General features: G+C 37.2%; 1 protein-coding gene across 1 annotated transcript; it reads right to left on the bottom strand.

The window, feature by feature from the left end:
- Positions 1–388: 388 nt before the first annotated feature.
- Positions 389–4,723, bottom strand: LOC110895581 (allantoate deiminase 2). The gene is made up of 11 exons (XM_022142905.2): positions 4,475–4,723; positions 4,215–4,285; positions 3,989–4,092; positions 3,829–3,913; positions 3,629–3,745; positions 3,448–3,557; positions 3,268–3,373; positions 2,589–2,675; positions 1,502–1,753; positions 1,299–1,424; positions 389–791 (listed from the first exon to the last, which is right to left on the bottom strand). The coding sequence occupies exons 1-11, from the start codon at positions 4,620–4,622 to the stop codon at positions 507–509; spliced, it is 1,491 nt and encodes a 496-aa protein (XP_021998597.1). The 5' UTR covers positions 4,623–4,723; the 3' UTR covers positions 389–506.
- Positions 4,724–13,913: the final 9,190 nt, after the last annotated feature.

The raw sequence follows: 13,913 nt of genomic DNA, 5'->3' as shown, positions 1-13,913 counted from the left end.
TTCTTTTTATATACGTCTAGATTTAAAATTTTCGGAAAACCGATAAAGTAATTTTTCGGTATCGTAAGTTGTAGCGAGTGTTAGTTGTCCTAATGGTACTGTGACTATCCGAACCGACTCCAACCAAACAACATCCAAGTATCGAAATTATCGAAGTTAGTACTAGTATTTGTTGATATGGTTGTTGATCGATGTAAAACATGTATCGATATCTTTTTGGGTATATAAAGACTTTATTTTTGAGGGTTTTCTCTTTTGGTCATGGTAGTAACAGACCAATATCGATAACAACCAAATTCCCACCACTTATAATCCCACTAGTTAGATTTAAAATAAGAATTGTAGTCAAAACCGTAAATTTAAAAAATGATTTTGGCCTACAAGTGTGTAATTTAGAAGATGATTTTGGTTTAATCATTTACTTAAGCAAATGCAACGAAACTAATCATTGCTACATTATTATGAACAATATTCCATATATACACAGACATCTAATGATTCAGTACCTACAAGTTGGTTTCCAGGAACGCTTGGATTGCCAAACCAGCGGCCCAAACATCATCCTCTAACACATGTTCTTCAGGAGAATGGCTAATTCCTCCACGACATCGAACAAATAGCATACCGACCTTGGTCAGATGAGACATGGCCATTGCATCGTGTCCTGCACCACTCATCAGTACTGGCACATCGCCAATATCCTCGCCTGTCATTCGTTTTACAGCCGAATATGCTGCAGATTTGAGCTGTGAATTCAATCCTGTATCACACTTTACAGCATTCGCGTCATGCTGCACAGAAATTTACAATAGAATCAGCAAATGAGTAACATGTAAAATGGGTCGGGTTCGTGGCTGAACCTGAACACAACACGAACCCAAATATTGTGTCGAACACATGAATCCAAACACAAAATGAACCCGAATATCATGTTGGACACATAAATATATATGTAACATATTATGTTTAAACTATATAATCTGAGGCTCATTAATCTTTTATCTTTTAAACTTTAGCATAAAATTCCCAAACAGTTTTAAGTTATGACATAATAATATCTTTTTTTATATATACTAAAAATAAACGGATTAACTCGCGAACCCATCAACACAACCCATTTAGCTAAGCATATTCGCGGGTTCAACTCAAAAGTGACCCAAACCCATTTAGATTAATTCCAAACCCAGTAATTTTGTGTAAGATTCGTGTTTTGTAAGAAGTTCACACCCATAGGAGAATCACCAATGACCAACATGTTGTATGGGGAGAAAACAGAACAATCTAGTGAGAAAACGCACCTTACGCTCCATTAAACAAGAAACAGATCGTCGATCACATATACTGTGCATTTGATTTGATAATTCATATATTATAGCCTCCCTTCCTATGTCATCTATGGCACGAATATCAACCGTAAATATTACCTGCAAATATCAAGATAGAAAAATATAAATGAATCTGCAAACATTAAAAGAAAAAATAAGGGATGTTGGGTACATGCCTGGCCAGGAATGACATTACTTGCACTGGGCCAAGTTGATATCTCACCAACAGTACAAACAAGAGATCCGGAGAGTGCTTTAAGAGAAAATGCATTACAGTGGCCATCAGAAGCCTCATTTGTTAGAAAATCTTGAGGATTTTTACATAATCTTTCTAAAGATACAATTAATTCAGCTGCAGCAACCATTGGGTCTTGGCGCATAGACATGGGAACTGTGCCGGCATGTCCTTGTGATCCTCTCACTGTTACCTGCAATATAGAGACCATAACTGCTACCAGCTTAATTGGACTGGAAAAAAGAAACAGGTTGTGTTTGTGGGTCAAACCCAACGTAAACCTGGAAATCTCTGGTAATTCACACACGTGAAGCCAAACACGACATGAGTATTCGCAGGTTGACACGAACATGACTCGTTTAACCCAATTTCTAGTTTTACTTTGCAATTTAATTATCTAAAATTATATATTTACAATAGAAATACAAATGTATTACGCCCTGCTTGCGGTGTGCGCATATAATGTATATATGTGTGGCCCCTCATGGGGCAAAAGTGAAATTGCACTAATTTTAATGTTGTTTTACTAATTTCGTGAAAATAACGTTAAAAGCGGCAGACGACTAATCATACATCATGTGGTGGCGTTGATAGCCGAAAGACAAGGGGGTACATGCACAAATCGGCCTTTGTCCCGACTGCCGAGTGTTATGTGCCTCATGTCCAAGGCTTGATACAAAACTACTATCGAGCCAGGGGTCTTAATGGAAGCAGCCTCTCTATTTCTACGGGGTAGAGGTAAGGTTGTCTACATCTTACCCTCCTCGGACATATCTACCTTACCTTTGCTATTGGTGAGATTTACCGAGTATGATGATGAATAGAAATACAAATGTATATAAAACAACTGCGTTTAAACTATTGAAGTTGATGTTAATTTCTCTTTTAGTTTCGGCATAAAATACACATTTAAAATATTTAAAAGAATGGGTCAACCATGAACCCACCAGGTCAATAACTTGAAAACTAAGACGATAACTTGAAAGTTTGAGATATAAGAATTCAGGATGTTGTAAGCATTTAAATACCTTTAACCGGGTCTGTCCAGCAATGCCTTTTACCACAGCAAGAGGAAGACCAATTGATTCCAGCACAGGTCCCTGTTCAATATGAACCTGCATATATTGTGCGACTCAAATCAATGGGGGATACATGAATCCAAGACAACCATGAATCAGAAGCGGGTCCTATATTCAGCTTCACTTGCATTAAGATAGTTAAGCCCCAATATACTTGTCAATGGGTCGATTTGGTTTATGTTACATCTCAAATGGGTCGAAATTTAAAAAAAAAAAATTGTTAAAACAGAAATAGGTTATATGGGTCAAAGGATAAACATGTCAAGCGGATCAAAAGTGCCCAAAGTGTATTAATATTAATGCAACAAACCTCCAAAATCTTTTTGTTCAAAAATGTAGATTATTATCGTAATAGTTTACTTTCTGTAATTATATCTAATGCAATAGTTATTCATAAATAAAGTAAAAATGACAGAAAAATGTTTGTGGGTCAAACCCAGTAAAAAAGTGTTTCTTTTCACTGATTCATATGACCCATTTAGTCAAGCATCCTAACCCGTCATCCATTTTGCCAAGAAGCCATAAAACAAAGATGATAAGCGACCAAATCGTTCAAACTTCTAAAGCATGATCCCACCAAAACAGTAGAGAAATTAGAGATTAACTAGATTTATATCGAATTGCTTACCTCTACATAGCCCAAAACAGAGTCGGGTTCATATTTGAGCAGGTTGAGATTTTCTTCTGTAGTCTCTATCAGGTTCTCCTTCAAAATATTTTGCACTGTCAAACCACTGTGTAATAAAGTTTGTGTAAGCTTCACTGAGAATCAAGAATTGGATAGAAGACAGTCAGGAAGTCAGTGTACCTTTTGTCGGGTATCTGCAATGTTGAAACAGGTAGTACACCTGCAATAGCTGCACTTCCTAGAAACGTAGATTGGAATCTAACTCCTTCTTCATCACTAAACGCAATGACCTAAACATGAAATACTTAGTTTTCAAGAATTTATTTTAGTCTGAAAGCAAAAGTTAGAACGAAGAACTTACTTCGACTGGATGCCTTAAATGCCTTAACCTTCCTGTGACGTTCAACACTTTAATTGCTGATATAGCAGATACGATACCAAGTGCACCATCAAACATACCAGCATCAACAACAGTATCCTGTGGTCACTCGGTAGTTTTAGGACTTGTGTGTTATACTTAAATCACTATCATAGATAGATAAAGGGAGTGGTTTCGTTTACCAGATGGGAACCAATTAAAAGAGCCTTTTTGCTAGCATTTGGTGGTTGAAGTCGACCATGAACATTCCCCAATCCATCCACCCACCTGAAATGAATCAATGAATGGCAGTCAGTCTCTCAGTTGAGAAAGGTCAAACACAAAAGTCAAACAGCATCTCACGTAGTCAATCCAGCGTCCTCCATCCACGTACGGATTAGATTCCCAGCTCTGACAGAAGCTGGGCTTAGGAAAGTCCTTTCAAGATAGCCATCAGCGTCACTTACCTGTTTGTTTGTTATCCAATGCAAAATCATCGTCATCCACTATAGATAGTTTTTTTTTTTTTTTTTTTTTTTTTTTTTAAAAGAAAGAAAGAAAGATAGGGAAAATGATGTTTGCAGAAGACCTTTCCGAGCTCATAAAGTCTTGCTACTGCCTCTTCTCTTAAGATTTCAGGATACAAATCAATCTTCAAACCTTCAATAAACTCAAAACAGATTTAACTAACTCAGTTAAATCAGATACGATAATTTTATATTTCAAAGTTAAACATGAATCAAATTGATAAAACGATTGCAATTGAAAAGACGTAGAATGAGATGAGATTATGTAAACAATAACTTTAGATATAATGAAACCTAATACTAATAACAGATGAAAAATCACCGTCAGAGTTGAGCGCAAGGACGAGGATAAGGAAAAATGAGATGATGAATGGATTGGAGGACGCCATGGCTACGGCTGCAAGCAAGCAAGGCAGCCACGCAAGTCCCTCAAACGCCTGCCTGCCTTTGCCCGTGGATGACTGACTCATCCACCACCTCAACCTTTTTATGGACAACTTGTTATATTTTCAATACGATCCCCACAACTCTACTAATATCCATTTTAACCAAATATCTTTTCTTTTCTTTTCTTTTCTTCTGGGACTTCTTTTATTGTACAACATTCTTCACACGTAATGTTTCATTTTAACCAAATAGCTATTTTCCTCCCTAATTTTTCTAATTTATTGTAATTTTGCTCTCTGCGTCTAACTCCATCCAAAAAATTCATTAACTAGAAGGGTATTTTGGTAATTTTATAGATAAAAGCAAGGGCATGTGAGTCTTTTCACCTAAATAAACCTATAACTTGTTTATTTACATGTATATAAGTAGTTTTTTTTCTGATCCCCCATCTTTCTAACCACTCTTTCTACCGGCCACCACTATCCACAACCATCCACCACCACCTGCAACTACCACCTGCCGACCACGACTACCGCGATTTTTAACGAAACGTTTTAATTGAGTTTAGCCAAGGAGTAAACTACAGAAATACTCCTACTTTTAATTGAACGTTTTAACTGGGTTAGAGCCAGGGAGCAAACTGGCGACAAACTCGAAAGATTAGGGAGTAAAATAATTATTTTTAAACTATTGGAGCAAAACCGTTAAAATGACCAAACCACAGGGAGCAAAAAGAAAGTTAACTCCATAATTTATGTCCAACCTCCCAAACTAAATTATGTGAGAGGGGTTTTTATTTTATGAAAACTGGTTGCAAGTCATTCTAAGTAGAGAAGAGAGAAAATGTTACTATTCATCTATAAATTTGAGGGGATGTTGTTCATCTTTTATAATTATTTAATATATTTTGAAAATATTTGTTAGTGGAAGAGAGAGAAAATATAATAATAAAAATATTATTTAATTGAAAAAAAAAGAGAAAAAAATAGTCAATTTTAGTGTAAAATATGGTAAAAAAAATGAAAAGTTGGATATGAATGCTATTAGTATTCTTCATACACTCACTATGTCATCACTTCTAACTTCACCATCGAATGGAACAAAACTCACTCCAAGTGTTTTTGTTGTTTGGTAGACTACTTTTTAAATCCTGAAACAAATTTTGGTCGCATGATTGGTTGGAGTCACACAACATATATTTATATACTTAATTAACTTATCGATTATGCGTGTTGTTTTTTATACATACAATAATAATGGCGTATAATAAAGTTGTAACATATTTCTTTGTCTTTATACTTAAAAAATAATTAAATGTGAAGTCATGTGGCATAATTTTGTAACCCAACATTGTTTCCTTCTGATTTTTTAATAACATGGCCTGATCCATGACCCACGACCTGCTTCTTTTGAAATTCCTTAATCGTTTTCTTATTTTTCTTTACAATCGAGTCAGCGAAGAATCGTTAATTTTTCCATTTATTCAACTGATATAGATCACGGGTTTGTAACCTAATATATGTGTCTATATATATGATCGGGTAAACAGAAAAGACTAAAGCTAAAAATAAAAAACAACAAATAGTAGAAGGGGTAAAAGTGATATTTTCGTGTCATGTCATGTGATTGTAGTTTTGTATGTGGGTGGCTGCTGACTCGCGAGTGTTCTATACGGAGCCAATATCAGGTGGGACCCACTAAGATGCATGTGGGGTAGTAATTTTAAAACCACATGAATATTCATTCTTTTAATCTAATAATAGTTATATTGTACTATATTCCAAAATAAAAGTGCATTCGACTGTTTGGCTTGAGGATGCCAATTTTGCTTCCACCAAGTAAATATTGTGTAATTCATCTATTATAAATATAGATTAATAATAAATATAAATTAATAAAAAGGTTTGTGACGAGTAAGCCAGTTGAATTAAGCCATCTCTTTAATTAAAAGAGTCGGAGTTAGCCAATGATCTCTAGATCAAGTGGTGGAGGGCTTGCATTTCTTTTGTGAGATGCATGTTCGACTCACTTGGTGCAGAGTGAGGCACTGGTGGGCAATGATAGGAGACCCAGAGAAACCTGGGTTGGATCCTTGAGCCAAACGGGTTTTACCGGTAATTTCACCGTCGTGCCTACAGGCGGGTGGGTTACCGGGTTTTCCCCGGAATTGGTGGTGGACTCGGGTTACTCTCGGAGTACTCCGTTTGTCCAGTGGGTGTCCCGATAGTGCTCGAGATTGAGTTTGTTGGCTGTTAAAAAAGAAAAAAGAGTCGGAGGCAAAGATGGATTTGTAAATCTTACCTTATTTAGAGAGTCTATTTGTACAAGGTGATCTAATGAATGAGATAATAAGATAAATAAAGGAATTGGATTAATATTGTTATTTCATTGTTATGTTTGGTTATATATATACTAATCCAATGATTATTACTTTGTATAGTTTGGTGACAAAAAAAGACGAAATAATGAAATAAAATTTATTAAAAATGACAAACATAGTCTCAATAACTATTAGGCTACAGGGTGTGGTATAAAGCCTTTATGGGCTTCATCACGCCACGTAAGCATCACTAGCGCCCCATTTAAAAATTATGTGACCAAATGCCTCGATCCACCCAAAATTCGTCTGTTAACGTGCTGGCAGGGCTTCGATAGCGCCCCCTGTTTAACGATAGTGATGTGGTTGATGACGCCCCAGGACGCTATATTAGGTGACATGGCGGGGTGGCGCGATGCCACACCCTTTGACCTAACAATAAAAGTAATATAAGGTAATAACATTTTAATAATAGTAGTAACAGATTTCTTGTCTTACTTGAAGGAATGAAAAAACCCCTTCTGAAATGAAAATTATTAAAATTAAAGGAATCAAATTTCTTACGGAATAATCCACTACATTTTCATATGATAACCAAACATCTTTTTTTTTTCTATCGGAAGATTCGTTTCTCCCCCTGAAGGGGTATGGTCTCAAATCCTGCGCCGACTTACACAATGCTGAGCGTTGGACAACAACTCTATTAATGCGACGAAGTCCCTTTTGTAACACCCCTTACCGCGTATAAAACAATCCGCAGCGGAAACGTCAGGGGGTCACGTTACAAATTGTTTCAAACACATGGTATTTAAAGTTTTGTTTTATTGAATTAATATTTTACATTGTCCTTGGTAATTCGAAACAGAACATAACAACTATTTTACTTTAAGCAAGCTAAGGCCCGAGTTGTAACGCTTCACATTTTGTACTTTTCATATTTAGAAAGTGTAATCATATTTCTAGTTTTGGAAACTTGTAATTGTATTGTATTCGTATTTCTTTTCCAACATTGTAATCCGAGTCTTTGATCATAATAAAACTCAATGATTTTATACATACTTATGTTATACGTTGCAAACTTATGAGTGCATAATGTCTATCACTTCCGTCAATCACGTATCGTAGCTTAAACAAATGAGATAAGACTGGGGCTGAACAGAGCAGTTCATAAAGATCATGTGTGATAAAGCAGCTTCGTACGAAGGGACGTTGGCTTTGTACAAACATGAGATCATGGCTTCATACGAAGCCACTCATAGCTTCGTATGAAGGCGCTACTACTATATATAGAGGTGTAGGTCTTTGTCATTTGTAACTTTTGTGCAACTTTGAGGCGAAGCTCTACTCGTCTGATTTCACGGTTTTGTACTGTCAAAGTATCAATAGAAATCAGTTTATAATTACTTCTTTGTGTCTCAACCACACACGTGATTAGATTCCGCACAACTTACGTGTTCGTACGCATTCAACGGTCAAGGAATCGATCCAGGATTCAAATCCACAAGTGGTATCAGAGCGGGTGATTGTTTGCACGGATTGAAGACATGAAGATTCAAGCTTCTTCATCAGATTCAGAGCCGAAATCATCATTTTCTACTCACATCTTCTTCTACTCATCTTCTACATATTCTTTTTAAACATAAAATTCAGATCTACATAGTTTCCACGGTTAAAATTTCCTAATTTTTGGATATGTTGTGTGAAAAACGTTTTTGAGCAATCCTACAAAGTTTCAGATCAAAATTCAAACAAAATTGTACTCAAATTAGTGAAAAACTATGAAAAACATAACTAGTCTTGTAGCAGGTTAGCTTCGTACGAAGCCACACAGTTCAGCTTCGTACGAACTGTAACACCTCGTAAAATCGTGACCAATTATGTGAAGACACGTGTCCTAAACCCTAAACATGTAAAAAGTTGACTTTGAAGGACTAAACTGATAAACAGTGAAAAGATGTGTGCGGAGGGACTAAAAGTGTCAACATGCTAAACTTATGCCTCTGAATGACCTTATACGATATCCGTATTCTCAAACAAGTCAAATGTTGGACGTAAGAAACCGTTTGTGAAAATAAATGAAAGTTAGGGTAACAAAAGGGCTAAAAGTGTCAACATGTAATTCTTACCCCTGAGTGACCTTTTAACGAACCCGGGGCTTCGTAATGTTCGATTATACTTCTAATAATGCTTGATATTAGTTCCGAAAGGTTTCGGTATCATTATATAATAAATTGTGCAAGAATGCAAGAAGAAGGGTTAAAAGCGTCAACGAAAGAAACTAGTCCTTCCAGGTAATCTTTTAACCACATGAGAGCCTAACGAGGTTTATTATAATTCCCAAAGATCCTTAAAAACTAACCTTGGCAGCCAAAAGTGCTAAAAATAAAAGATATATGAAGTTATAAGAACAAGGGACTGAAACTGCCATGTTGGAAACTTGTTTTAACCGGAAGATAGGCGGGTCGCGGGCCGCGAAGCCCAACCCCTTGTCTTTCGCGGGGCGCGAGAGAACACCCAGTAATAGAAAAATGGACGGCTACTTGTATTGCAGCCTTGAGCCCCAATCAAACCACCATGCAGCCTGATTTCGAAACAAGGAGCATGCTAGTGATTTCTAAAAACCTCTTGGACACCTGGAGACATCTGAGAGCATCATAAAACCCTTGGATTGATCTTGAGGAGGCTCCTTGCACTATAAATAGAGCTCTTATGTTGCCATTTAACCTTGAGTTCTTGTATAAAGCCTGTAAATGACGATAATACCCTTTTTGCAAATAAAATGAGTTTTAAACATAATTAACATGCAAAACCTTTTGCTACTGATGTATTATGAAAAATAAAATATTTCGACCCTTCAAGGCTGGTCACAAACTCACAATCACTTAAACTTTGGAAACATCGTCATTTATCAATTTTTACGCTATATAAGTGCATATTATGGTTTTAAACCATATTTGGCACCTAAGACTTGTTACCTACTAAATTTATAAATTATTTTAAATATTTTTACAGTAGGTAAAAGTTATGAACTTAGAATCTCAAATAAGTCCCTAAAACTATGTGTGAAATGAACAAAATGCCCTTACAGAGCATAGTTTGGCCATAAATTATAAACCACGCATATGTATGATATCCGACTGTTATAATATCATAAATTAAATGTTTTTACAGAATGTTTATGACCAGAACTTCAGTTTACATATAAACCTTTTTTATAAACCTTAAAATGACCAAAATGACCTTATGGGGCCTAATTCGGTTTTAAAACCTTTTTGGGCATACATGTTGATATCCTACTGATATCATTACATATTTTAAGCAAAATAACATATGGAACTTGTATATGACTCATTTAGTTATCCGTTTATGCTTATACGCGTTCGGTTCGGTTTATGTAACTAGTTTGCATGAATTAACCGAAACGGGTCTAACCTTGTCATCTAAACTTCAAGATCCAGAATGTAATTAGTTTACCTATATTATACAAGTTTTTATACTTGTTGGGTCTAAACTACATTCCATTTCGGTCACCGCTTAATCTAGCGTTTTGTACCGTAAATCATCCTTTAAACTAACCGGTCTAAGTCCTTGACTTAAATAAGACCCGTTAGTATTCTAACAGGTTAATAAGACCTTCATTCCAAATTAGGGAGCCCTAGTAGAAGATACCTTCATAAAGTCTTAATAATTTACGGCTGAGTAGAAATTCTTGCATTTAAAACTCAGGTAAATACTTTTAACTTATTTTCCCTTATACGGGCTTGGGATACGGTAAATTATTACCGCTTGGTTGGGTATGGGATCATTTGGTCGGATTGTGATTAATAAATCCGCATAACCCGTTTTAATATGTTTTGTTTGATAACATAAACTTTGGGGGTTAACGACTGTGTCCTGGATATCCTCGGCTCATTTAAGTTATTAATGGCCACGACCTATGCACGGGGTGTAGGCATACACCCGACAGATGTAAATGCTAAAATATAAATTACCCACATGTTGGGGATAACTCCTTTGTGGGTTTTATAAGTGGTGTGTCAGTTAATCATGACCGATTTTCTAAACCAGCCCCAAATGTATGACAAACATTTAAATCTGTATATAAGATTATAATGTAATTGTCCCAAGTTATAAAAGAATACTCGTGCTTCAAGCACTTAAACCAATTTTCATAAATGTTTTCAAATGAGTCAGTTAATTATATTTATCAGTGTAAACTGACGTATTTTCCAAAGACTAAGTGACAGGTACCTCGTGAAATAGGTTGGAGCTACTTGGCATTAAATAAGAGGATCTTTCAAATCCCTAGATGCCTTAAGTCTGTTGAACTCCATTTTATGTTTTTATTTAAAGATCCACCTGTGGATCCTTTCTTTTACAATCATCTGTATATTCTTTTATTCGTACTTTGAACACTTGGGTTGTAATAGTAATTTACCTTCCAAGCCTTCCCCTATGCTACAACTGTGTTTAATTGACTATGATGATATCAACTACGTCACGACACTCCCCACCGGGCCCACCGGATTATGTGGAAATATCGGGGTGTGACAGGTTGGTATCAGAGCCCACATTGAGTAAATTAAACACTAGCCATTTGTGTTTAATCTCAATGACACAGTAGCACATTCCTTAAACTTCCGAGTCTAGGCCAATGACCTAGGATTACTCTTAATCTTTATTTGGTTTATATATGTTGTTTTCATATTTTTTACAGGTTCACATAAAAGATGCCACCACGTGTCAGAGGAGGAAAAGGAAAGGTCCTATGAGAGGAGGACCATCTAGCCAGACAGGGCCTTCTCACTGCCGCACGCCCTCGGCATCATTTAGCTCCGATCCTTACGAAGATTGGAGACATTCACTAGAACCAGCAAGGCGATCTGTTTCACTAAGCACTTCGCCATCTTACCACCATTCCTTTGGGCCACAACAACCACAAGAGCCCCAACACTCTCACCATTCACAGCATTGGCTGCATTCACACCATTCTCACCATTCTTCCCATCATTCTCATCATTCTTCTCACCACTCCCATTCCCAGGGTTATTTTGACCCTAATGTGTCACACCCCCAAAATCCACCTGCGGAGTATCACCGCTTGGGAGCGTGACATGACCAGGATCAAGCCACCAATCATATTGAACATGTAATAAATGGTAATAAATATCCATCAATACGAAAGGTGTTTATCAAACCAACATAGTCAAGTATAGCGGAAGCATTAATGTAAAAACCCAAACATAAGTATTAATGTGTGAAATATCATAAGTGTTCAAATAGCATTCACGATCCTTTGCCCACAACGACCTGCTCCTCCCTGTGCAAGCTCCATAATGTACCTAAGGTCCTGCAAGGCATGCAGCAGATAATCAACAACTAGTTGAGCGAGTTCACAGAAAGTAAGTTCGTAACAGTAATGCGTAAGTTCATCTAGTGGGGGGCTTCCCATGCAAGTATATACTACTGGTGAGGGATTCTCACAATTATTCTCTATAATGAGGGCTTCCCATTATGGTACTTACTAGACTACTTCCAACCATGTGTTCTTCTTAAACCGAGAACAGGGATACGTACTAGGTCACGCAGGATTTACGTGAGTGCCCTTCCCCAAGGACAGTGGTACGTGTGGGGTTTACGCAGGATTTACGTAAGTGTCCTTCCGACCCGGAAGACAGTAGTGGGTTTTAGGTTACGCAGGATTTACGTAAGTGTCCTCCCGACCCGGGAGACAATGGTAGATACTAGTTTACGCAGGATTTACGTAAGTGTCCTGACTATCCTGAGGACGATGGTCTATAGTCTAGTGATTGCGTAAGTACGAGTAATTATTCCATATCAAACATTCCAACCCAATTCCCAACCCGGGAATCCCATGCCTTGGCTGTGTGAACTCACCTTGGTTTGCTCGGCAGATACACAAAGAGGGTTTCTTGGTCAACCACGTCCTAACAGGGTTACCACACAAGTCAGGTTTTGACTTCAAGTAATGCACGTATAAATCATAGCAACACGTATAGCACGTAAACAGTCAAAGCATAACAATGCAATCATACTTGTGCGTCTAAACTATTGGCCCAAATGTAAACGGCCCAACATGTTGTGCGATCCACAACATGTTGTGCGATCTAACATGTACCGGCCCAAAATAATTAAGCCCAACCTAAAAGAAATCCCATATCATATATGATCCAAAAACAATGCGGCCCAAATAGCATGCAAATAACTTGTGCGGTCCGGTCGATCTTGTGCGACCTGGACGGTTTGTGCGATCCAAACAAGCCCAACCCAATTAACTATCCGGCCCAACAGTTAAGTAAACATATGACTTGTGTGATTCAGGTTCTCTTGTGCGGCTGGGTAGACTTGTGTAAATGGACCCCTTGTGCGACCCGAAGCCTTGTGCGGCTGAGTTGGGTTGTGCGAGTGGTCCATTGGGCTTGAGGCCCGACAGTGATCAAGAAGCACCTTGTGCGATCCAAGGAACCTTGCGCGATTTGTTTAATTATCCGGATATCAAGCAATCGGTTACAACTAATAACAGTTTCCAAGTTTATCGCATCAATTAACAAAATCAAAGATTCTATCCCAATCCTTTATCGATCAAACAAGCATAATTCAAATGTTTTTATCAAGAACCCTAACCGAAACATACATGAACACATCTTATGAACATTTAATCGAATTAAACCTGATCATCTATCCGAGTTCTACTATATTACAGTCGGTTAATTCATGCATCATGTGATTAACAACTCATAACAGCCGATCACTAGATCATGCATGCTAGAAACGTATAAACATTAATGAACTTGCAAATCAAGTGTACATGGGATCCGATTATCAAGAACACTATCATTCAATCATGAACAATCATATTAATCCAAAAATCCTATATCATCATGCACACATCAAAACATTAAGCACAAACAATTAATCATACTAACCGAATAGAATGGGGTCAAGAGTTGATCCGAAACACTATGAGTTTTGCGGCTGCCTTCGAGTTCGAGAGAGTGAGGGAGAAAAGAGCTAGAGTTCTTTTGTGTGAGAGTTG

Source organism: Helianthus annuus, chromosome 12 (assembly GCF_002127325.2).
Source record: "Helianthus annuus cultivar XRQ/B chromosome 12, HanXRQr2.0-SUNRISE, whole genome shotgun sequence".
In the NCBI taxonomy this organism is placed as follows: domain Eukaryota; kingdom Viridiplantae; phylum Streptophyta; class Magnoliopsida; order Asterales; family Asteraceae; genus Helianthus; species Helianthus annuus.
The sequence above is the reverse complement of the archived record's forward strand: the minus strand, read 5'-3'. Positions and strand labels throughout refer to the sequence as shown.